Source organism: Astatotilapia calliptera, chromosome 7 (assembly GCF_900246225.1).
Source record: "Astatotilapia calliptera chromosome 7, fAstCal1.2, whole genome shotgun sequence".
Taxonomy (NCBI): Eukaryota; Metazoa; Chordata; class Actinopteri; order Cichliformes; family Cichlidae; genus Astatotilapia; species Astatotilapia calliptera.
Window position 1 is genome coordinate 9,855,534 of NC_039308.1, and position 24,490 is coordinate 9,880,023.

At 40.6% G+C, this 24,490-nt stretch overlaps 1 protein-coding gene across 1 annotated transcript in view; it reads left to right on the plus strand.

Annotated features, from left to right (window-relative positions):
- The window catches only part of nrn1la (neuritin 1-like a), a 103,598-nt gene extending 82,720 nt beyond the window's left edge, over positions 1 to 20,878 (plus strand). The window contains exon 3 of the mRNA XM_026172962.1: positions 20,406 to 20,878. Coding sequence (XP_026028747.1) covers positions 20,406 to 20,706 — 301 coding nt within the window. The 3' untranslated portion in view covers positions 20,707 to 20,878. The remainder of the gene's footprint in view (positions 1 to 20,405) is intronic.
- Positions 20,879 to 24,490: the final 3,612 nt, after the last annotated feature.

A 24,490-nucleotide genomic window follows, 5' to 3' on the forward strand; every position in this document is an offset into this window, starting at 1 on the left:
TGATACAGGCCCGACTTTGTTCTGCCTTGCTGCTTAATTAAAAAACTAGTTTATGGTGTCCTGCATATGTGATATATTTTTATCCTATATGAAGTCATTCTTTTTTGAACAAAACTCAAAACAGAGCCTGTTAATCTTTCAGTCTTTCAGTCATTTCTAAAATAATAATCCCACATGCATACTACCCTTTAGGGCTAAGCCCCGGGTGTTTCAAATGTCTGGCTCCGCCTCTGGACATAGCCTTAGGTGAGGGGAAGGTTCGCTGGAAACAGGGAGACAAAGGTGTTAGCAGCAGGGTGCAGAAGGTAATAGTGTAATAGAGTAATAGTGGTAAGCTGATCCTTAAATGCTAGTGGGTGGTGAATTCAGTGAGTCTAAGGAAGGAACCTGAACTTGTGTTGGAGGTTCAGGGATACTGTCAAGGAAACACCCTTGATACTGGCTATAGTAGGTTTCACAACAACCTAATAATCAACCTCCACATGAGGGGCTGGACTATAATTATCTGAAGTTTTCTTTACCGTCGAAGTATAATCAAAGGGTGCATGGAAGTTTTCCTGAGGTGCTTTGATGGGATGGAGTTGTTAAGGCCAATTCGGTCTCTGTACAAACACAGGAAAAGGTTAGTCCTCATTTGAAGGGGGAAACTGATAAAATAAACTGATGAATTGGTGTAGCATATACAGTGATGTGGATGAAATGCATATCTTTTATGGTAACAAGAGAATGTAGAGTTGATCTTGGACAGCTTTTCTGTCCATTTTTGCTTATGGAGAGCTTTGCAGACCGTCACCTACAGATTGTAGCTGTTTAGTGTCTGCAGATATTCTGGTGCTTGTGTTTCTATTATTGTTGGTTCATTAGCAACCCACAGTGCAAAGTGATAACTTACAAAGAGCTGAAGTGAAACAAGTATTACAAAACAGTCCACTGCAGACATTGGCTGTTCTTTTCATGCTGTTGATCTTTGATAGTTCTTCACTTCTTCTCTCTATATGTGGTGAACTACACTATCATTGCCTTTTATATGGCAGACCACTTTTCAGCCAATCAGCAGTCAGCCTATGCATGGTGTTGTCCATGCCAAGCTATATGCTTGTTGTTTTTTTAGTTGGCTTAAATGCAGTCATTTTTACATAGGTTGCATTCCCATCCGTGCAGGCTCTTCATAGGCAAACGGACACAAATATGCTAAATCCCACATTACTGGTCAATCTATATTGCTAACATCAGAAGCTGTGGATGGCAACTGAAATAATAAGATCGCAGAAGCAAGTGGCAGATACGAGGTTTCACTGAAGGATAGCTAAGCTCTCCCTTAAAGTCTGACTCAGTTCCTCACTGTTTTATGAGGGGTTCAGAGTAGAAAAGAGCCAGCTGAGGTGGTTGAGATCACTCCCCTTTCACACCTCGTCGGTGAGGTCTTTTGGGCATGTCTGACTTTGGCAGACAGAAGACATCCTGGAGATATTGCGTCTCTTTGCTGGTCTTGGAATTTCGTGGTATACCATGAATAGAGCTGGAGGAGATGGCTGGGGAGAGGGAAATCTGTGAATCTCTGCTTAGTCTCTTACCCTATGACCCGGACCTGGAATAAGCAAGAAAAACTGGATGGGTGTTAATAATAAATTTGTATAGAAGTTCATGCCGGCTATACAAGTCCAAAGACAGATAAGTCAAAGATATACTGATTTAATCTTGTTTTTATTTCAGTTTGACTTTAAATATAAAGACTGCTGTCTCTGACCTTCTTACGGCGTGTCTTCACTCACTCTTTAACACTCCTTTTAGCCTCTCGTTGTTTCAGCTGGAGCCCTGAACATTTATCACTCTTCTTCTCTCCTCCTCTCTATTCTTTCTGTCTTCACTTCATTTCTCTATATCCTTTATCCATCCATTATTCTCTCCCTGCCCTTTGTCATCTCCGCTCACCGCTCTATTTATACATACCTCTCTCATCCATCTTTCACAGAAGACCTCTTGGGGAAGAAGATTTCTTAGGAGGGTCTTAGAATAGGACTACTGATCTGAGAGCAGTGTCTGTCAACTTAAATTTGTACAGATGCAAAAAAATTATAATGAATTTCCAGAGTCACCACATTTAAGTGTACAGAGATGCATCCCATCCAAGACCACTGAAGGAAGTCAGAGTGGGAGTTGCACAATTGTGCTAATTAAGCGGATATTTAATGAACTGTAATATGATATTTGACCAATGTTCCTCTTGATATATAGAATTTATCATGTGCATAAAGCATGCATGCTCCATACACATCACTTCTTCTTCTCGAATTCATAGAAAGATGTTGCTCAGCTGACTCAGCTGACTCAGAAAAAACTAACTGTAGGGAGACTTTTTGTGCAAGACACATTTTCATCAAGATCTACAAACAGTGTTATTAAAGTCCTTGAAGAAAAGCTAAAGGCATTGTTCTGACTATCTTCTTCTGTGACAGTGTCTGTGTGTGAGCCTCTTGTTGCTGACTCATTTTTATTGTTGATAATTTTGCTCTAGCATCCAGACTGAAATGGAAATATCTTAATAACTGTTGGGTCAAATGTAGAGGATGAATCCCTTTGTTGCTGGTGTTCGCCAAGCTTTCCTGCAGCACACCAATGAGGGTCACCATCTTGGTCTTTAGTCAAACTTCAGCTATTTGTTGGAACAGTCCGGGCAGCCTAGAGGATCTGAATTATGTTGTTTTTCTGGTGCTAACACGACACTGACGTTTCCTGCACAGCGAAAGGCCATTTCCCACATTTCTGCATCCATTCTTGTCAACAGCTGCTGATGAACACAACAGCTGACTTGCAACTATGCAAACTGCAGTCATGCAGCATTTGTGCATGAGCATGATTCACAAACGTGCATTAAAAAACATCAAGGTGGAAAATGAGTAGCTGCTTTGTTTGGTTGGACAATTACAACATGTCACAAAAAGGGTCACAAAAATTCCCATTTTTGCGAACAGCTGCAAACCCTTGTGAAGATGAGTGGACGCTAAAATTTAAATTACTTTTAGCAAGCCATTCTTCTCCTATTTAGCTTTTACTAGAAAAACCTATCCTGGTTTTCATCACGCCTGCTGTGCTTATTTGCTTCACTCATGTACAAAAACACTAACATTACTTTTTTTTTTTATGTTTATGATATCACTGTATATAGTGAGATGGTAAAGACAGCTGTTCATAAACACCAAACAAACAATAAAAAACCTTACTTCTTCTTTGCAAGCCGTAAATTCATTATATAAGACAAAGTCATTAATTACAAACACTCTTAGGGTCATTGTTTGACCAACACTTCTTTACAGATTTGCATGGCACTGTTACCTGTTTAGGAGAAGACTGAAGTGAGTCTTTTATGCCCTCATTGCCAGGGATGTGGTGACGCCACAAATGTTGTGCGACAGAACCAGTATAGTGACGTAAACTGGCTCAGAGCCACAAAAGGCTGATTTCAGCCTTCTGTTCATTGTGTTATGCTGAAGTATATTCATGGAAAGTAGAAAACTAGAAAAATGTGAACATGCAACAGGGATAGCAATCAATAACACTCAAGAAGAAAGTCCACTCAAGAACTTGGAAGAGCTTCACAAGAAGTGGACTGAGGCAGATATCAGAGCATCAAGAGGCACCATGCACATACATTTTCAGGCAAGGAGCTATAGCGGATGATCTGATATCCTCGTGTTGGTGTTGTTCCCAGACCATCATGAAAATGTTGTTCCAGGTTCAACATTGCAAGTGACCAATCACATTGTTGTGACGTTATTCTTTTGCGCGCCAAGCCATTCGTGCATTTATGAAATTCCAATGTTGCAAGGACAATATCAATTCTGCTTACTGTTTATTAAAGGGTTACGGTTAGGGTTAGGGTCAGGGTCCGTTTATCGGCGGACAGAGGCGGTTTCTTGCAGCTTAAGTACAGTTTTTTGTTTTACGCCAGTTTTTCCCGAAGTCGCAAAAGTATGACATCACAACATTCTGATTGGTCACTTGCAACGTTGATCCTAGAACAACATTTAGTATGATGATCTGGGAACAACACCAACACGAGGATATCAGATCAACCGAGCTATAGCTGTCACATTCCTGATATCAAACCAGTCCTGAACCAAGGGCAACAACAGAAGCAGCTCACCTGGGCTGAGGAGAAAAAGACTTGCACTGTTGCTCAGTGGTCCAAAGTCTTTTTTTGAGATGACATCAACATCCTAAAGTCTGGAGAAAAAGTGTAGAGGTGCAGAATTTAAGGTGCTGGAAGTTAAGTGTGACGTTTCTGCAGTCTGATGATTTGGGGGGTCCCACATTATCTCCTGGTGTTGGTGGTGGTTGGTCCACTGTGATTCATCAAGTCCAAAGTCAGTGCAGCATCCACCAGGAGATTTCAGAGCATGTCACGCTTCCACCTTCGTGCAAACTTTATGGATAACACCAATTTACCTTTCCTGTAGGAGTTAAAACCTGCCCACAGCGCCAAAGCTGCTACCACATGGTTTCCTGATGTGTTTTTACTGTGCTTGCTTGACCAGCCAATTTACCTGACCTGAACCTGACATAAAATGTATGGAATATTGTTAAGACGACTTCCACTTCCATGCTGCACTGCTCTGATGTAGCAATTCATGGTTAAGCAGCCCAGCCAAGGACTGCGTGTATAAATGAGTACACCTTCCCAAAGGGGGTTTTTTTATCTATTCTAAATGCTTTTTTTTTTATTGATCTTAGGAAATATTCCAATAACAGATACTTTTTTCATAAGCCATAAACTATAATCATCAAAAATACAAGAAAAAAGGCTCAAAATTTCAGTTTACTCTAATATAGAATAAATCAAAGTTAACCTTTTTAATTAAATTTAAAAAATAACTTTTTATAATATTCTATGTTTTTGATATGCACTAGCTCGCTTAACCCTCTCAGGCTCAAATTAAACTTTTTGTTGCTAATGCACAACCAAGTCCTGCAGTGGTGCTTCTGAGTAAAAAAAACTCATAAAATATGTATGTGGGGTAATCAGCTTGTTAGTTTTTAACTGTTGCAAATCTGCAAAGCCTGCCTTGAGAGGGTTAAAGGAACGTAACAGTAAAATGGAAAGTGCACAATTTCTTGCAATTGTTTCTGGGGGACGCACAGTAGGACACAGGCAGGTTTTTTACAACTCCACACAGCTGGCCAATAAAAGCATGAAGTGGGTGAGAGTGTCAGATTGTCGGTTTTTGAAAAGTTGAAGAAATGTTCGGCTACAGACCTCAACTCTGTCATCAGAAGGTGGTGGAGAAAAAAGGTTTCTGATCAGCAGTTCTGATTAGGCATTGTGGCACCTTAAGTACAGCTTCACAGAACATCCAGCTTTACACTCTTAACTTTCTGCTTTTTTTTTTTGGTTCACCTTGTACCTTTTTCCCATTTCTTCCCTTCCTTACTTTAACCTGCCCGTTCTTGCTCTTCTTCTCATGTTTAGGTGTTTTAATGATAATCCATTCTTACTTTTATGAATTTGAAAGAGAGAGTTTGGTTTAACAGTAACGTCTGATTTAAATCGGGGTAAGGGGGATTATTCAAGAGAAATAATCATTTGTGCATGTGTGCGTGCATGTGTGTGTGTGTGTGCGTGCGTGCGTCACCACAGCCCTGCAGCCCACCCCTGATACCACTACACTGTTGTTAAGTCTCTTCTATTCCTTAAGGTACCAATTAAACTACTAATCCTGCAACCCAGCCACCTTAGTACAACTGTTGCCTAATGCAGGCACACAAGAGCTCATGCAAACACAAAATCCTCTTGTCCACATACACACTTCCCCCCCTCTCTGTGTCCTCACCTCACTTCTTTGTTCTCTCTCTTTCTACTTCTCTCACCTCCTCTCTTTCTTCCTCCCCTTTTTCCCTCTCGTTCCCCTCCTCCTTCTTGCCTTCTCTCACCACCTTCCACCTACTTCTCTATTCTGTTTTTCCCCTCTTACGTTTTCCCTCCTTCTCCGCACTCAGGAACATGGCTTTAGCGCTTCAATCAGAGCCACCTAATGAGGAGATTGTGCCCCTCTGAAGATCCACAATCACGTGCCCATTCAACAGTGCACACGTTTTCAAAAATGCACACCGTCACAGCGCGCACACACATGTATGCTACAGTGCAGTCTGAAAGAGGGGATATGATTTGCATCTAGGCCAAGGCTGCTCCATTGTCAGGGTTCTCCCAGGAGTACAGTACTGCTTTTATTCCTCATATTCACAATAGGCATTTTGCACTCGCAATCATTCAGTGCGGATTGAGAGAAGGCGAGGTGAAAAGGAAATGTTTGGGGGTAAACATACTGAGAATTTATTCTCAATAGAATTAAAATGTAACCTTTTGCTAAAGCTTTGAAGGGAACACATGAACAATGGGTATCGCTTTACTTTGTATATCCTATTCCTTTTTACTACTTACTTTGTCAGTGGTTAAAGAATATAATTTCTATTACAATTTCAAATTGTAAATTTTACATATATCTGATACACATGCCAATTTTTACACCTATTTTGAGGGAGAGTATCAACATCTGTAGCATCAGGCTTCATAGCGGAGTATACAAAATATGTCAGACGTTAAGTTTCATTTTGAAAGTATAAGACTGAAAGACTGTGAGAATCGCTCCATCCATCCACCCATTCATCCATCCATCCAGTCACAGAGCGAGAGGCAGAGTACACCCTGGACTGGGTGCCAGTCTGTCATCCATTCACTCTCAGTGCTAACCTCTGCACCAATGTGCTGCCCAAGTTATGTGAGAATGTGTGATTTAAACTGGTCTTTAACCCTTTTTCTTCTTTTTTAAAATTAAGTAAACTTTTCCTGAAAATTGATTTTGCGATTGGAGGCTGTATCGTAGAATATTACCAATTGAAATTTTATTAATGGCTTGACCAAGTGTGAATCATGGCATTGTGAACTCGTGAATTTGTGGGTTTTAGCAAACGTAGACCTTGAGCCCAGGCCAGCTCTAGTATTTTTGGACTAAATGTGTTTTAATTTGAGTAACTTAAGGCTGAATAGATCAAGGCTTCATTTATTCCCCTTGCAGAATGTTATCCTTGGAGAAAGTACAGTTGTAAAGGTAATTGAAGTACTTCAAAAAATGGAAAAATCTGTCTTTTGAGAGATGTTGAGAGGTGCTTGAGTTATTCTTCATCTCTGCTATGGCCTTGTCTACAAAGGTTAGGTATGAATCCATCCATGGGAGCTAAAAAGGATATGTCTTTTTCTTTTGTCTTCATGTCTATGTAGTTTTTGCTGAAGTCTGAAAGTTCAAAAAAATACAAGATTTGCATCTAGGAAAGTTTAAGCCTTTGACAAATTACTAATAAAGACTAAAAGCTTAGAAGCAATCACTTTTAAAAAAAAACAAAGAACAGCATACCAGGTGTGCCTGTTGGGAAATCAAAAAGCTACAATTTGCTTTGTGCACACACTAAATAAGTAATAATTGTTTTTGTTGACATGGAATGGTTTGCAAATTCTGAATCTCCAAACTCTTTGCTTTTAAATATGAAGCTGAAATTTGGTTTTAAAGACCAAATGTGTTTTTTGTACAACCTCCATTTTTCATCCCCTTAGATCTGAACATTGACTTTCAACATTAAAACTGTATGTGCTCTCACATAATGTACATATTCCACTATTACAAAGTAAAATTCATTTATTAAGTATACATGTAAAATATACAGTACTGTGCAAAAGTTTTGAGCCACCTCTCCAAGGAGCCAGACTTTCTTGCAGGATCTTGGGCACTAGTTCTTGATGATTCCCAAACAGCTGTTAGTGCACACCATGCCGAGATACGTTTCTTAGCTATGTCCTTAAAAAAAGAGGAATTGCGGCAAGTGGACAAAAAGAAGAAGTGTCAGGCCTAAAAAGCTGATTACAGCAAATGAACAGTATCTGAAAGTCATGTCCTTAAGAAATAGGAAGAAATCTAGCAAAGACCTGACACGAGACCTGAGAGATGATCTGGTCCTTCAGTTGATCCATCTACCTTTTTCTGAAGCTTCAACAGAAATGATGAAGACTACTTAAAGAAATTACTAGAAAGCTTGGTGAAGATAGTTCAGGCTGTGTTGAAGAAAAAAGGTGATCACGCCAAATACGCATTTTATATAAAGTCTGTTTTTACCTGTGCTGCATTTCCATGTACAGTGGTGGAAAAAAACGTTTGCCCCCTTCTAGATTTCCAATTTTTTTGTATGTTTGTCACACTTTAATGTTTCAGATAATCAAATAAATGTAAAATATTTAACAAAGATGTGCAGTTTCTAAATGACGGTGTTTATGATTAAGAAGAAAAAAACAGATCTACATGGCCCTGTGTGAAAAAGTGATTGTCCCCTAAACCTAATAACTGGTTGGGACACCCATAGTAACAAAACCTGCAATCAAGCATTTGTGATAACTGGCAATGAATCTTTCACAGCACTGTGGAGGAATTTTGGCCCACTCATCTTCGCAGAATTGTTTTAATTCAGCCACATTGGAGGGTTTCCCATGATAAACCGCCTTTTTAAGGTCATGCCACAGCATCTCAATCAGATTCAGGTCAGGACTTTGACTAGGCCACTCCAAAGCCTTCATTTTGTTTTTCTTAAGCCATTTAGAGGTGGACTTGGAGTGTTTTGGATCACTGACCTCTCCCAAGACCCAAGTGCGCTTCAGGTTGAGGTCACACAGATGGCCAGATATTCTCTTTCAGGATGTTTTGGCAGACAACAGAATTCATGGTTCAGTTTACCACGGTAAGTCTTCCAGGTCCTGAGGCAGCAAAACAGCTCCAGACCATCACACTACCACCACCCTGTTTTACTGGTGGTATGATGTTCCTTTTCAGAAATGCTGTTACTTTTACACTAGATGCAATGGGACACACAACTTCCAAAAAGTTTAAGTTTTTTCTCATCAGTCCACAAATTTTCCTAAATGTCTTAGGGATCTTCAAAATGTTTTCTGGCTAAACTGAGACGAGCCTTTTTGTTCCTTTTGCTCAGCAGTGGTTTTCATCTTGGAACCCCGCCATGCAGACCATGTTTGCCCAGTTAATGTGGAGTCGTGAACGCTGACCTTAACTGAGGCAAGTGAGGCCTGCAGTTCTTTGGATGTTGTTCTGGGTTCTTTTGTGACCTCTTGAATGAGTCGATCTCGCACTCTTGGGGTAATTTTGGTCAGCCGGCCGCTCCTGGGAAGGTTCACCACTGTTTCATGTTTTCGCCATTTGTGGATAATGGCTCACACTGTGGTACGCTGGAGATCTACAGCTTTAGAAATGGCTTTAGAACCTTTTCCAGACTGAGCAATCTCAATTACTGATAAAGTGTGAGAAAAATACAAAAAAATAAGAAATCTGGAAGCAGTCAAACACTTTTTAACACCACTGAATGTCTAAAAGATAACATATAGGCAGTGATTAAAACCTTAAGAGTATCTTAAGAGAGGATGAATGACAGGATGCACTTTTAGAATAAAGCTTAGAGAACTCCTGGTTCTCCTCTTTTAGCTGAAGTATTTGTGAAGTGTGAAAAAACAGCAAGGTAAAATCCAACATTTGTTTCCTTGGTTACGGTTACACAAACAAAAGCTGGAGTCTACCGATCCCTAAAACGGGTGTTATCAGAAAACCCTCTCCTCTTTCACTGCAGCCTTGCTATTTGCTTTTATATTTCTATTCTCTACAGATTTAGATAAGGCCATTCATGCTTTCATTGCATCTCATCGCAGTGCTCTCTATTCCTATTCCTACCTTAGTTTAAAGTCACTTTCAGCTCTACAGCTCATTTGGGATGCAGCAGTTAGGATTGAAACTGCTGCCAAACAAAGAGGCCATAATATTCCCGAGTTCAGCATCTCTTACTGGTTATCTTAGAGATTTAGAAGTCATTTAAAGTGACAAAAAGGGAGGCTTTTGCGCTTTACTTTTTCATTTTCCCATAAAAAGCTGCCAAATATTAAACAGTACCACCACAGATGCATAAAAATCCTCTGCTGCTCACGAGTTCAACATGTTAGGCAACAGAACATGTATAAAAATAGTCATTTCATGTTTAAACCTTTACATGAATACTGCAGATGCAAAATATAGACCAACTCTTGTGCAAAGGGAAAAAAGGATTTCTTTTTCTTTTCAGCAAGGCAAAGGAAGCCTTCATGAAGTGCGTCAACCTGGTTACACTAATGGAGGCCGGTGAAGGTGAAGTCTGATGGTTTTAATATGAAACATTTTTTGCAGTCTTCCTCAAAAGTAGCTGACTTGTTTTCATTCATTTGCTTCTTTTTAAATATCTCAACTTAGTGAAGCCGAGAGGCTCCAACAGTAATTTTTATTTATTATTATCATTATTATTTCATTTTTACCTTTAAAACCACAGCTTTAGACCCAGTAATCACTCTGCTTTCTCCAGTGTCTGCAGGATGCTACCAAATGATGTAGACAAAATCGTTTTTACATATGTTTTTACATTACAAATCGATGGGCTGTGTGTCTGTGATCCAGTTCATGATAGTCTCAAATGCTTGAAAAGAAAGCAACTGAATTTCTTTTTTGTTCATGAAGATGTTTCAACACTCATCCAAGAGGCTTCTTCAGTGTAAAACAACTGTTGGAGAGTCCCATGTGTTTAACCCCTTGTTAACCACCACTTATCCCATCTGCCACAGAGTGGGACGCTATAACGTTATAGAATAGAATAGAATTAGAATAGAATTAAACTTTATTGTCATTGCACATGTCACAAGTACAAGGCAACGAAATGCAGTTAGCATCCATCCAGAAGTGCTTTAGCCATGATATAGATATATATTGGCAATAATATAGAAATATAGATATATTACAGAAATGGGTCTGTTATAGGTATGAGGGTACAAAATATGAGTCTATTATGGGTATGTTACAATGTATACGGTATGAAGGTATGTTATGAATCTGCTATAACTATAAGTATGTACAGGCTGGAGTGGGTGTACAAGCTATGTACAGGCTATGAACAGGATATAAATATGAAAACTATACAGAAATGTGAAATTTAAAAAAAGCTATGCAGAAATATGTCTGTGAAGGTTCTCAGTCATCAAGGTCAGCGTAGTCTAAGGAGCTTGCAAAGAAAAGCGTCTGGACTTCTTTAAGTTGCTTGAAGACGTTTCACCTCTCACCCGAGAAGCTTCTTCAGTTCTAAGGTCAAATGGTGGAGAGTCCCAAAAGGACCCCCTGATGATCCTCTGCCTAATCATATGAGCCAAGGTGTGAAAGCGGGTGTGGGTCACAATCAGCCAGGGTTTCGGTTGAGCTCATTGTGAAACCTGGCCCCACCCTATCATGTGATTTCCTGAGGTCAGATGGCCCAGGATGTGAGTGGACGTTAAGGCGTCTGGGGAGGGATCTCAAAACTGGATTATAGATGGCAGAGAGTTGGTGTTGTAAGCCACCGCCTCTGTTCAAAGATGGTCGCTCACAGTGGACATAAATGGCTTCTTTCACTCCTCTTTCCTCTTTCTGTCCTCTCTGTCCAACATTGGCATCCTCGAAAGAGTGTCCTTTGTCCTTTAGATGCAGATGGACTGCTGAGTCTTGTCCTGTGGAGGTGGCTCTTCTATGTTGTGCCATACGCTTGTGAAGTGGCTGTTTGGTCTCTCCAATGTCGAGGTCTGGGCATTCCTCGCTGCACTGTACAGCATACACCACATTGTTAAGTTTGTGTTTAGGAGTTTTGTCTTTTGGGTGAACCAATTTTTGTCTGAGTGTGTTGCTGGGTCTGAAGTACACTGGGATGTTGTGCTTGGAGAAAACTCTCCTGAGTTTCTCTGATACACCGGCTACATAGGGGATGACAATGTTGTTGCGTCTGTCCTTCTTATCCTCCCTCGCTGGTGTCTGGTCTTCTTTTCTGTGCTTCTTTGCTGACTTTATAAATGCCCAGTTAGGATAGCCGCATGTTTTAAGTGCTTCCTTTACATGTGTGTGTTCCTTCTTTTTCCCTTCAGGCTTAGAGGGAACATGTTCTGCCCGATGGTGTAGGGTCCTAATTACTCCAAGTTTGTGTGATGGGAGTCAAAGAGGAGGTACTGGGGCCCGTTCTTCGTACCTCGCTAAGTAGGTTAGCCGGATTAGATTGTTGACGATTTCGCGTGATCCTGGATCAGTCGGTTCCCCGAAGCTCATCCCGGACTTGCTGTCATAGCAACAGAGCCGTAAGCGTAAACCTGCTCGGGAGCAGGTTTACTTTATGTAAACAGGATTAGATCGCGGCCACGCAGGTATGTCCGCTTCATTTATACGAAAGCAACAGCGATATTTTTCCACTGTTTCACCATAAATAAATATTATCAATGTAACTAAAGATAATGCAGCACTTGATCCTTTTATTGATGTCACACAGATACATACAGGTCATTTCCTAAAAAAGGGAAATGAACTATTAACATTCTATTACATGTATGTGATTATTACAGATGTAATTCATATTTCAGAGTAGTAATTGTAAATTACTTCGTGTAATCAAGATGAGAGACCACGGCTATAGAAGCGAAGGTGGATTTGGGAAGCCTGTCGCAGCCATGTCCTGTCCGTATACGCGACCAACCCATTGCGGAAGGTGCAAGATTGATAAGGAGAGTCCTCAGAATTCAGCGTATATTGCGGGATAGACAGGATCCTTTAGCTCAGCGCGACAGTGTGCTCATAGAGAGATATCGATATTCCCGTGAGGGTATTATTTACTTAACCAACTTGTTGACGAGGGGGTTCAGGACCACCACCTGTCTTTTTTTCCTCTGCCCTTTTCTTGGTTGCTGTTATGAACAAACTAACAGAGTATTACAGGCCAGTATTACCTTGCCAAGAGACGCAAAGCAATCTAAGAGATAAATATTACCATTCTGTAGAATACTCCTGTATTCCACTTTTACTTGTTCCCATGTTCTTGTGGGTCCTGTTGTGGCTCTAATGTGAAAGGGGATATAATATAACATATTATAATATAATATAATGCCATATGATATTGGACAATATAGTGTCATATGATAGATCTACCCTACCGCCTACTGGTGTTGGCCAGAGGGGCCGATGGCGCGATATGGCAGCCTGGCTACAACCGTAGCTGCCTCCACCAGTGTGTGAATGTGGGAGTGAATGAATAGTGGTATCGTAAAGCGCTTTGGGTGCCTTGGAAAGCGCTATATAAATCCAATCCATTATTATTATTATTATTAAATTACCTACGAGTTTGATTTGTCAGCAACTTTCTGCCAGCCCTCTCTCCTTGCTTTTGCAGCCTTTGCAGTGTTCTCTTGCGTTTTAATTAAACTCTGAAACTCCTGAAATCCCTCACTCATGAGTTCTTGCTCTGCTGCCGGAAAATACCGAGCACGCCCCTTCGACATTTTCGCCGACCAATCAGCGGGTTGCCGATCAATGTTTCTACTATCGATGCGTAGCCCCTTTTACGACACCCAGTGATGTCACATTCCTGCGTCCAGCTGTAGTAATCGTCAACAGCAGGTGTGTTCGGGGAACCGGATTAGCGAGCTCACGGTTAGCGCGATGATTTGATCTTGGATGTAGTAAGCGACGTACGAAGAACGGGCCCCTGGTCCGTGTGTGTGAGCTTCCGGTAAACTTCAATGTTGATCGACTACAAGAAGACAGCTCCTTGGAGGACAGGACCAACTTCACACCCAATCAGATCTGCACACTGTTAGACCTCTGCCTCACCACTACATATTTCAAGTACAACGAAGGCTTTTACAGACAAAAACATGGCTGTGCCATGGGCTCCCCCGTGTCACCTATTGTAGCCAACCTTTACATGGAGGAAGTGGAAAGAAAGGCTCTTGGCTTTTTCAAAGGAAGAGTACCCAGCCACTGGTACAGATATGTGGACGACACTTGGGTCAAAATCAAAACACAAGAAGTGGAATCCTTCACTGCGCACATTAACACTGTGGATAAAAACATCAAGTTCACCAGGGAAGACACAAAGGACAACTGTTTGCCTTTCCTGGACTGCACCATGCACATTGAAGAGAATGGCAACCTCAACATCGAAGTTTACCGGAAGCTCACACACACACGGCCCAGTACCTCCTCTTTGACTCCCATCACCCTCTGGAACACAAACTTGGAATAATTAGGACCCTCCACCACCGGGCAGAGCTTGTTCCCTCTAAGCCTGAAGGGTTAGGACAAGAAGGAATATAAAGTCAGCAAAGATGCACAGAAAAGAAGATCAGACACCAGCTATGAAAAGTTTTTCCACTGACATCATCAGATGCTGTGTTTCCTCTCTTAATATGTTCAGACAGGCCTTTACTGCAGACACTTTCAGTTCCTGCTTGTTTGTGGGTCTCTGCACATTTAGTTTTTTTATTTAATGTCTGAAAGCGATGCTCTGTTGGGTTTGAGATCAGGTGACTTACTTGGACAATGAAGAACAACCCACTTTTTTGCATTGAGATAGTTTTGGGTTGCTTCGGCTGCATGTTTTGAGTTATTGTCCATTTGCACTGGGAAGCGCTCTGCAATCAGTTTAGCAGCATTTGTCACAGTCTGAGCAAAGAGTACTGCCCTGTATACTTCCTGCTACTTCTATCAGTACTCACATCATCAATGACCACTAGTGACCGGTTTCACTTGCAGCCATACATGCCCATGCCATAACATCAATGTTATCTGCTTCACATCATGAGCTGCTTCTCTTTTTCCATACTTTTCTCCTTGTACAAGTTATTTTCAATATTTTGTGACCAGGCCTAATCTGGACTTTTAAGTGTAAACATAGTTTTGCACCGTCCAATAAAGACTGTATATTCATTCATTAAAACATTTCTTGGTTGTAGATGTTTAAAGTGATAGATATACCTGAACAAGAGTGTTCTTGACTTGATGAGATGTTGTGAAGTTGCTTTTCTTATCCTTAGAAATAGTTTGTTTCATTTGTCATGAAATAAAGAAAGAACGGGTCTCAACTGGCTATTTTCAACTATTTTGGGTTTTTTTTAAAATGTAATGAAATCTATATGTAGTCCCCCTCTGAAATTAGGAGGCTACATATAAAATGGCTTTAATTCCTAAACAGTTAAAGCAACTTTTTTGCAAAACCTACTGAATGAAAACTGAAAGTCTTCACTTCAATCACAAATTGACTCTTTCACTTACAACTCAACCCTACAGGTGAAAAGAGGAAAACTCCAAAAGCTGTAAGTGTAAACTGATTTAATGACTGAAAGATTAACTTGAGCAGTGTCAGCTATAGTCATTTAATTTTTTCATTTTTTATAATTATCAATGTAACAGCTGTAAAACCATCATGTAGTCTTAAAGTTGGAACTCCACATGATTCTATGTAGGTTACTAACCTCGAGAGTATCAAACGGTGCTCTAATTCTTCTCAGATTTACTACATTTAGGGTACAAACTGTCTCTCCGGGCTACTTTTTGAACCTTTTTGTTGCTTGTGTTCTCTAATATCTCAGTCTCTCCTGTTCTCCTCCCTAGCACTGTTTTGCCTCCCCAAATCTCCTGAACTAACACTGTTTTGACGAAAGTGTTACATACAGCTTCCTCGCATGTCAGTAATTGTTACCAGTGACAGAGAGCCACGAAACTTAGTGAACACCCAGATGGTCAAAATAGAAAAGAGAAAGCAACAAAAAAAAACAACTCAGAATTGGTGTTTGGAGATTTTTGGATGTCAGCAGCAGCAGCATGCTAACAGCAGAACAGACGTACTCTCAGGAGGTTTTATTATTGTGAAAGCAGCTGCTTGTCTGTCAGTGTCCTCGCTGCGTTTGTGCTGTCTCTGCACCACCTGTGACTGTGTGCAGAGACCCGTACTCTTACGTTCACAAAACACTGAAGGAAAGATACACAAACTCACACCCGAATCAAAAAAAGAAGAAAAAAAGCTGCACTCCTGCGCAGGACGCCCTCCCTTCCTGACTTTGTCTTTCCCGTGTTATCTTCTAGACACACTCCTGCACTCACTGTTTTTTGTCCACATACACACAAACGATAGCCAGATGCTGCCCTTTCCACCTCCTCCATCAGCTGCTCCTCCCACAGCAGCAGGAAAGCTGTTGTCCTCTTACTGCAGCCCTTTTTGTCGGAAGTGGTCCACTTAAGTCCTGGATAAAGGCCAACACACACACACACACACACACACACACAGTCATTAAGGGAAGCAAAGCCTGCAGTAATGATGGCTACTTTAATTATATGAAGATATACGTGGGAAATCATGCATGTGTGGTCCCTTCTCTGAAGACGGCTTAAACGAATTATACTTGTGTTTGACAGAAAAGAAGGCGGAAGCGTCCTGGAAGCTGTCAGAGGAAGTTTAAAAATGTGTGTGTCTCGGACGGTGTATGTGCGTTTGTATCTAGGTGCTTCTGATCAGCAGCAAATGTCATCAAACTGACATCCTGTACTGATACAGTAAGAAAAGTCACCCAGAAGGAGAAAATGATGTTTCTATGTTTAGAGCTTCTGCTTCATGAGTTCACTTTCGGTGAAATTTACAGCTACATTTCACAAGATTAATAACGACGTCAGCCCTCGGGGCATCACAGTGTTAGACTGCAACAAAGGAGAACATCCTGTCTCATTATGATTTATCTATTTGTTTGAATTAGATTCGGCTGATCAATTCTTTTAGCAGTGGACTCATCCATAGTGTTTTCCTGCAGCGTGGAAAAAGCCATAAAGCATATGGCTAAATGAACTGCGCTGACATTTTGTGGAAAGTTAAGAGCCAGAAAACACTTTAGTTTGATTCGCTTTTCAATTTGAATCGATTCTTCATTTCAAATGGGGCCACAAATTTTCACTGTGACTCCAGTTCAGTTCCTGTCCTTTGCCCACTGCGAACAACTATGTTCTGATGTGGGTCATTTTCTCACTGCCTAAAAAACAAGCAGACAGAGGAATGTGGCAATTAAAATAACTTGAGAGCACAGTTTTCTTTTTCTTTCTGTATAAACATATTTCCACAACCCTATTTATTTACGAGGTTGAGAAAGTAGATGGGTGGAAGGATATTTTGATATTCAATTTGATTTAATAGGTTGACATAGATGCAACAAAAGACTTGATAAGATGTGTAATGCTTAAAAAACACCTGGTCAAACAAATTAGCATCCTAGAGAGGCTGCGTCCTCCAGAAGTGAAAATGGGGGGAGGATCGCCAATCTGCCAAACACTGTGGGCAAACTGGATGCTGTGAATTTTGGGGTTTCATCATCTACAATTCAACAATAGATCAATAAAAGATTCAAAAATCATTAATGAGTGTTTTTAAACTCGAGGTACTCAGGGAGCTATGCATTAGAAACAGATTGCGATTCTGCAGTGGCAATTTAACGCACTAAAAAACCACACTGCTTAACACCGCCATCAACACTGTCCTGGAAATCTGAGACATTCCCAGTGCTTGATAGATCCATCCATCCATCTGAGTCAGAAATTACCCAGAAATGATAATATTAAAACTAAGTAGCTGCTGCCATTGTTGAAAAATGGAATTGGCTGGGCTGCGCTATGAATTCTGGGATAGGTGACGAGCCAGGCAACGAAAGCTGTCCCAATGTCCCAAAACTTAGTTTTAATATTACTCTTTCTGGGTCACAAAATAAACTTTTATCAAGACATCACATATTTGCAAAAGTGCTCCGACGTTTTCGGAGACGTCTGTTACCAGTTCGAAGTTTTGCGAGATCTTGCAAAAGTTCAACTTCAACTTTTTTCCCCATGTCCCTTGCAGGGCTCCATAGAATCATAATAGAGGTTATCTGTCCTACAGATAAAGCTTGGCTTTAGCTATGCCATGCACAGTGGTGTTGTGTTTAGCACTGTAGCTTTACAAAACTCCCAAGTTTGAGTCCCCCGAGATTAAATGATATTTGTTTCAATAAGACGCAGTGGATGCAGTATCTAAATAATATACCTTGTATGTATTGTCCAGTAATGGGTTTAAATGTAGCTCTTGTCTTTTGAAAGTTGGAGTGCCGCATGATGTTTTGCCAGCATTAATTATGAAAACTTTTGTGTTTTTTGAGTGCTTCTGTGGCAGACTTTGAACAGAGTCATCTGCTTCTACTTTTTCCCCCAACTCTGCGCCTCGCTTCTCGTAGTTAACTCTCCTCAGAGACAATTTAGGCAGCACAGCCACAATGAGAGGGAGAATTAGCAGCCAATTACAGCCAAATAGACTTGCTGTGGATGTGGAGCTCAAGAGTGTTTGGAATAAAGTTTAATTTTGTGTTTCGCTGCAAGATATCCTTTAAAAAATATCTTTGTGCAAGATTACTTAAAGTCACTTCTTCCTCACCTGCCTCTCATCGTAAATAATGCTTCCTTTCATTTGGCTTTAAAATAGATCTAAGAAAGTGTGTCAAATTCATGTTTTGTTGATGGGTATAACACAGCAGTGATTCAACAAACACGCATTTACCTTCCACACTCTAATGAAGGTTTTTCCACATTTCAGTCTAACCCGTAGGGTGACCCTTGCTCTCAGAGCATCGAAGATCAGCAGATGGTCTCTTGGCAACAACTGAACGAAGTCAAGGGAGCAAGCAAACAGGCTGGATTTGATTTACTCGGTGAAAGGACGAATGCTTCACTGTCAGCAAATCTTTACCAGAACTGCCTGTTTAAAATCTTTTCATATCATTTCATTGAGAATAATAATGGCAATTAATTATTGATTTGGGTTGTTTATACTCAAGGTGTAACTGACTTTGACTTCTTTTTTCACCTAAATCTATGAGGTGAAGACACAGTGACAGGAGGTTGAATGTCAAACTTGAATGGAAAAAGTCACATATTTTCTGTGCTTTTAAAAAGTCTATTTAATGCACAAGTGCAGAAAAGGAAAGTGTCATGGTCGGCTGTGTGGCAGGCAGGCTGGAGTGGTGGACCCAAAATGCAGGACTCTTTGGAGACAAGATTTAAACCGAAAACGCAGCCTTATTGCTGGACAAACGTCTACATAAAATAAGACTCACAAAAGCAAAACAAAACTCTAAACTGAGGTGCTGGAGGACTGGAAATCATGAACACACAGCAAGTTGAAGGTACAACGCAACAGGGAGCACAGGAAAACACAGGGCTTATATACACCGGGGAGTAATCAGGGAATGGGCAACAAGAGGGAGACACAGCTGGGAGAAATCAGGCTAACAAGACAGGGGAGAGGTAAAACTGAACGCACTGACATGAGACATGAACTTTCAAAGTAAAACAGGAAACCAGAAACCATCACACACAGACTCAACACTGAGAGGCAGACAGAAAATAACGCATGGAACCCAAACTATACATGAGGCAACAAATCCTTAAACACGAACAAACAGAAACCTAGAAATCCAATAACGATCAAAGCACAAGAGTATCAAAGGTGCAAAAGTACCATAGTGCAAAAATAAACCAAAACATCAGAAACTCAAAATGCTGGGTCGAACCGACCCAGAACCGTGACAGAAAGAAAGATAAGGGTCTACGGGTAAAATAACATGATTTTGAGGATTTGGTTTGAAAAGCCCCATGAAACACCTCTCATACAAGGTCAGTGTGTGTGTTGCTGGTTAACTACACATAACTAGTTTAAAAGTTTCTAAAGCGTCCTGACGATGCTGCAACAGAGTAATGATGCAGTGTTTGAGTCACCTCCGGGTCAGAAACGTCTAGCCTCCAGTTTTCAAAGTATTATAAAACTATTATCAAAGTCCTTTGGCAGGAAAACTCAGGTAGAAGCAGAAAAGAGGTTTCCAAAGAAACATTTAAAGTCTCAGACTCACTGTAGATATTGCAGTTCACTCTGAGGGGGTTATGAATACTTTGACAAAAGTGTTTGAGATGTTTCACTGAAGACATCAAGGTGAACGTCACTGGCGATGCTGAAGAAAAGAAAAATGTGTCCTACAGTAATCATGCATGCAGATTTTATAGTTTTTCGCTTAAATGGGGAAATCCTTGATTTCCCAGGGGCATACAAGGAGGTATCAAGGGACCCATCCCCTGGGCACCATGAATGTGTGTGCTGCCATGATAATCAATTTGGTAGTTATTGTATTTCATTTTGAACAGCTTCTAAGTGATGAACTATAGATTATGCACTCAAAATCTGCAGTCGTTAGAGCAGAAAGTAAATTTGAAGTTTAGTCTGAACCATAGACTCACTCACCTCTCTACAAAGGAAATGCTTTAATAATTCCTGTTTTGTTTACATATGAAGTTACAGCTTTCTGGAAAAATCCAGCATCTAGTGCAATAGTTTGTACAGATGGATAAAACTGCTTTGAATGTGTTGCGCGCTGAAATATTAACATGATCCACAAGCCAAATAATCAGATGTCTCCGTCTTACTCTCGCTCCTCTCTGCAGGTCGTGGGATGAGTTCCATGACTGCGCTAACGTGGCGATGGCTGGCTGTCCCGAGGAAGCGGCAGCTGTCTGGGAGTCTCTCCGCCAGGAGTCTAAGAAAATGCAGTTCTCCGGAAACCTTTATGACATGTGCTCCAACCGTAACACCCACCCAGCGGCCTCGGTGTCCCCTAACGGCTCACCCAACCAAGAAGAGATCAACCAGGAGTCTCTAAGAGGGAGGGCCTATCACGTGGCAGGCTGCCTCCACTATCTCCTTCTACTGTCTCCTCTGCTGCTGCTGTTGTTGTTTTGGATATAAATACCCCCAAAGAAATGGGATTAGTGTGAATAGATATAAACTTTGTGTACTTTTTCTTCCACGATTCCATAGACTTTTCACTGCTTCTTCCTCTGCTCTGCCAGGGGTCGAATATTTCTAACTGCATGTTCAGAGGCTCGACAGTCTTTTTGATAATATATCTCTAAATTGCCTGTGCCGTTTCATGCATATTCTCTGCCTATTAATTAGATTCTCAGTTGAAAAAAAGCTCACAAAACTCACCGAGAGATACACAAGCCCTGCAAACACATACATAGTTGAGCAGATGCATACTGCAGCCTCGCATCATCCGTCTTCATCCTGTATCCTTCTAAATCTAGTTAGTACGAGCTTGCATGTGATGGTTTCAGGGTGAGTCTGTCTCCTTGAATGCAATAAGATAAGAGATTAATAAGAGAAATGTAATAACTAAGACTTGTTTGATAAACTTGAAAACAAAGCGATGAAAAGACTAGGTGCCACAACTAGTTACTGTTAACCCCACTTTTATGTGGGCTTTACATGATGAACAACACCCATTTCCTATTTACTAAATGCAGACACAGTGCTGGGTGTGAGTAGTTAAGATATAATGATGGTGATGATGATGTAGTTCTAATGTTCCGAAATTAGTTTTTCAGACTACAAAGTAATTGGAGTCATAAATTACACTTGCTGTAAATGGAGCTAACTTTGAAGCTAACTAATTTTGAATAATGTTCTTATTTAGAGAAAATGCATCACAGTGTCTTCTGTGGGTGCAGGAGCAACACGAGCTCTGAGCTGAAGTTCAATTGAAGTCAGAGTATGCCGGAATGGTTTTTATTTGCTGCTTGCTCAGTTATGAAGTCCTCTGGGGCTCCTCCTTGGCATCCTGCATTGGAGCCCTACAGTATGGGACCAATATGTTCTCCAGTCAGAAACACAACCCACTTGCATGCCAAGTGGATTTCATGCTCCAGGAGTCATAGATTTGGCCCTGCAGGCCTGCTTGAGCTGCTTGTTATTCTAAGTGGTTGCAGGTAACAGTTGTTTCTGTCTGGCCCAGGATCAGATATATTATGAGATTAGAGACAGATAGAGAGTGAGAGAGATGAGTACAGCTGGAAAACATACAGTTCTGCCTAGTTGAAGATTGAATCCACTTGTCTCGCAGCGAGTGTGTTTTACACAGGGGGCTTTAGGTTGCAAGTTTACTTTTCCTTCTCTACAAAAAAAAAAAAATCAAAGCCAGGTCAACTTTAAAGAGTTACGCTAAGATGTGTGGATGCACAACACATAATCCTCAAGGGACCACAACAGTGCACCAACTTTAAGAGAGGTGGAAATAAATGAAATTTATTAGACAAAAAAAGATCCAAAGAGAGCTGCGTAATAGCTGATTGAGTCTGTCTACCTTGCCAGTGGCAAGTTCGTTAAATGTACCTTACAGAGTTGAATAGAAGCCGAGAGGCATTTCAAACAGATTTATGGATGGGTGACAAATGAAAGAAAAATGCAACATAAAGTGCGTCTTGATTTTCCAAGTCTCTGGCACTCTGCTTGAGGGATGAAACATCATTCTCCCAAAGATATTCCCTTTATTTGGTGTTTTGATGATGGCAGTGAGGAGTGCTGTGTAACAAAGTAGCCCGAAATCTCCTGGAGGTTCAACGGGGTTGACATTGAATGAGAAGGTCATAGCAAATGAATCACACTTTTCCTTTCCCATGTCCATTCAGCGACCCCTTGTTTACTATAAATGGCTGAATTATCATTCTGGAACAGTTCATACACTGTATATAAAAGATAGACATAGCCACCATGGGTCTGTGAAGTCTTACCATGAAGCCTAGAGCTGAATATTGTTCTGGTTGCTTTTTATGTTTTGAAATCAGACTGAGACTGAAAAATTCAAGAGACACGGCACATATATGTTGTAGCAACATTGCACAAGGGTCCTTGTGGACGTCCATGTGCATGCCTGTGTTTTTGACCATGTGGACTGATGCACAGAGAATTTACATTGCAATGCACCAACCTAACCAGCTCCCCAAGCAACAGACTTCAAGCAGATTTCAAAGATGTATAATAACAAATATAGAAGTATATAAGAAGTAAAAATAAGTATGTCTCCATCTGCATTCACAACAGTGAAGCCAAAGGAAACCAAGGAAAACAAAATACATTTTTCTTATAGATTCACCTATAAATCGAGTTCTTTTTGCAAATAGCAGATTCACCCCCTACTGGCCAACAGATGGAGGAACATGCAGGAGGAATCAGTGGTACTGAACAGGCCAATCACAATAACGTGGGCGTGTCGAGGACACAGATAGTTACATTTCGAGAGATGTGCATGCCAGGTTGCATTGTAGAGTTTCAGAGAGGTTTGCGGTTCTGGTGTAGTTGCCACGGTAACAGTGCAAAATGCAAATGTAACAGAAGAGATGAGGGTCACATATGTAAAAGTGTATTTTCAGTTCTTGTACCACAGTCTTAGGGAGCAGAGGGGGTGTTGTGCTTTTTACTGCCCGTGGTAAGGAACAGTCTTTTAATCTGTTGGTTCGCCACGCTGGCTTCCTTTGCAGACCTCAAGTATGTCCATCTTTTATATACAGTCTATTGAAAGACCTTTTCCAACAGGATAGTAATGTTTCAGCTTAGACTAAATTACTAAAACAACCTTTATATATTTTTACATATATACTTTTTTATATAACTGGACTAAACCCGTGTAGTAAAATGCTCCGACAGCATAATAGGATGTGCTCACAGTAGTAGTAAAAGGTTCAGGTTTTTCCTATCTCCGTTCTCGGCTATTTATTTATGCAGTAATTTAGTTTGGGACATCAATGTCAAAAGCAAACTTTGCCCTACAAGCTCAAAAGCTCAGTACAACTGAAACTCCAACAAATATTACATTTTTAATCATTTTTTAAATGTTAAGAATAAACAGCAGCAGGAACCCACTGACAGAAACAGTGAGACAAATTTACACTAAAAGAGAAAAACTCCAACCATCCCACAGCTCCTTTTTTACGTGAAGGACTTCATCCACAGATATGCATGAATTTTTTAAAGAGGCTGCTCCAGTTTTGAACTGTAATTAAACTGACAGAATTAGCAATTAAGAGGCCTCAATGGCTGACTCACTAAGGTGCAGCAATTTGAGAACTATCTTCATGGAGCTCTGATAAGATGATGCAACTGGAGATTAAATTTAAGTAAATCCTAAATGTGAGGACACACAGGAAGATCACACAAGACGTGTTTGTATAAAATCCTACAGCACAGTGAGTGCTGTCAACATGTCCCAGGGTGGTTTATGGAAATGTAACAGGTTTAGACCTGCCTTTAAAGACTCTTACATACAGAGGTACTCCAAAACACAAAGAAACCTTCTCAACTCTGTTATGAGAAGTTCTGTTGCATGAACAAATCCGATTTCAGCGATTTTTCAATAACTCTGCAGTGTAAATGCAACATTATTGACCAAAGCTGAGCAGGGAATTATTTCCCAGCACTGCATTTGAGACTATACATCTCTTTGCCTCCGGCAACAGCTTGGTGTTCTGACAAATAGCTTAAATTGGACTGAAAGGGTGGCAGGAGATGGAGAAGCAATCTTAAACACCAGTACATCACTGTCCCATCAATGGTACACTATATTTGGCTTTATTACTCTGAGCAAATGGCAGTGAAAACAACAAACATGTTGCCATTTATTCATTTCCTCTGCAGCACATTTTGATTGCTACAGAAGAGAATAAATATGGTTAGGGGCTGGGGTTTCCATTTCCTT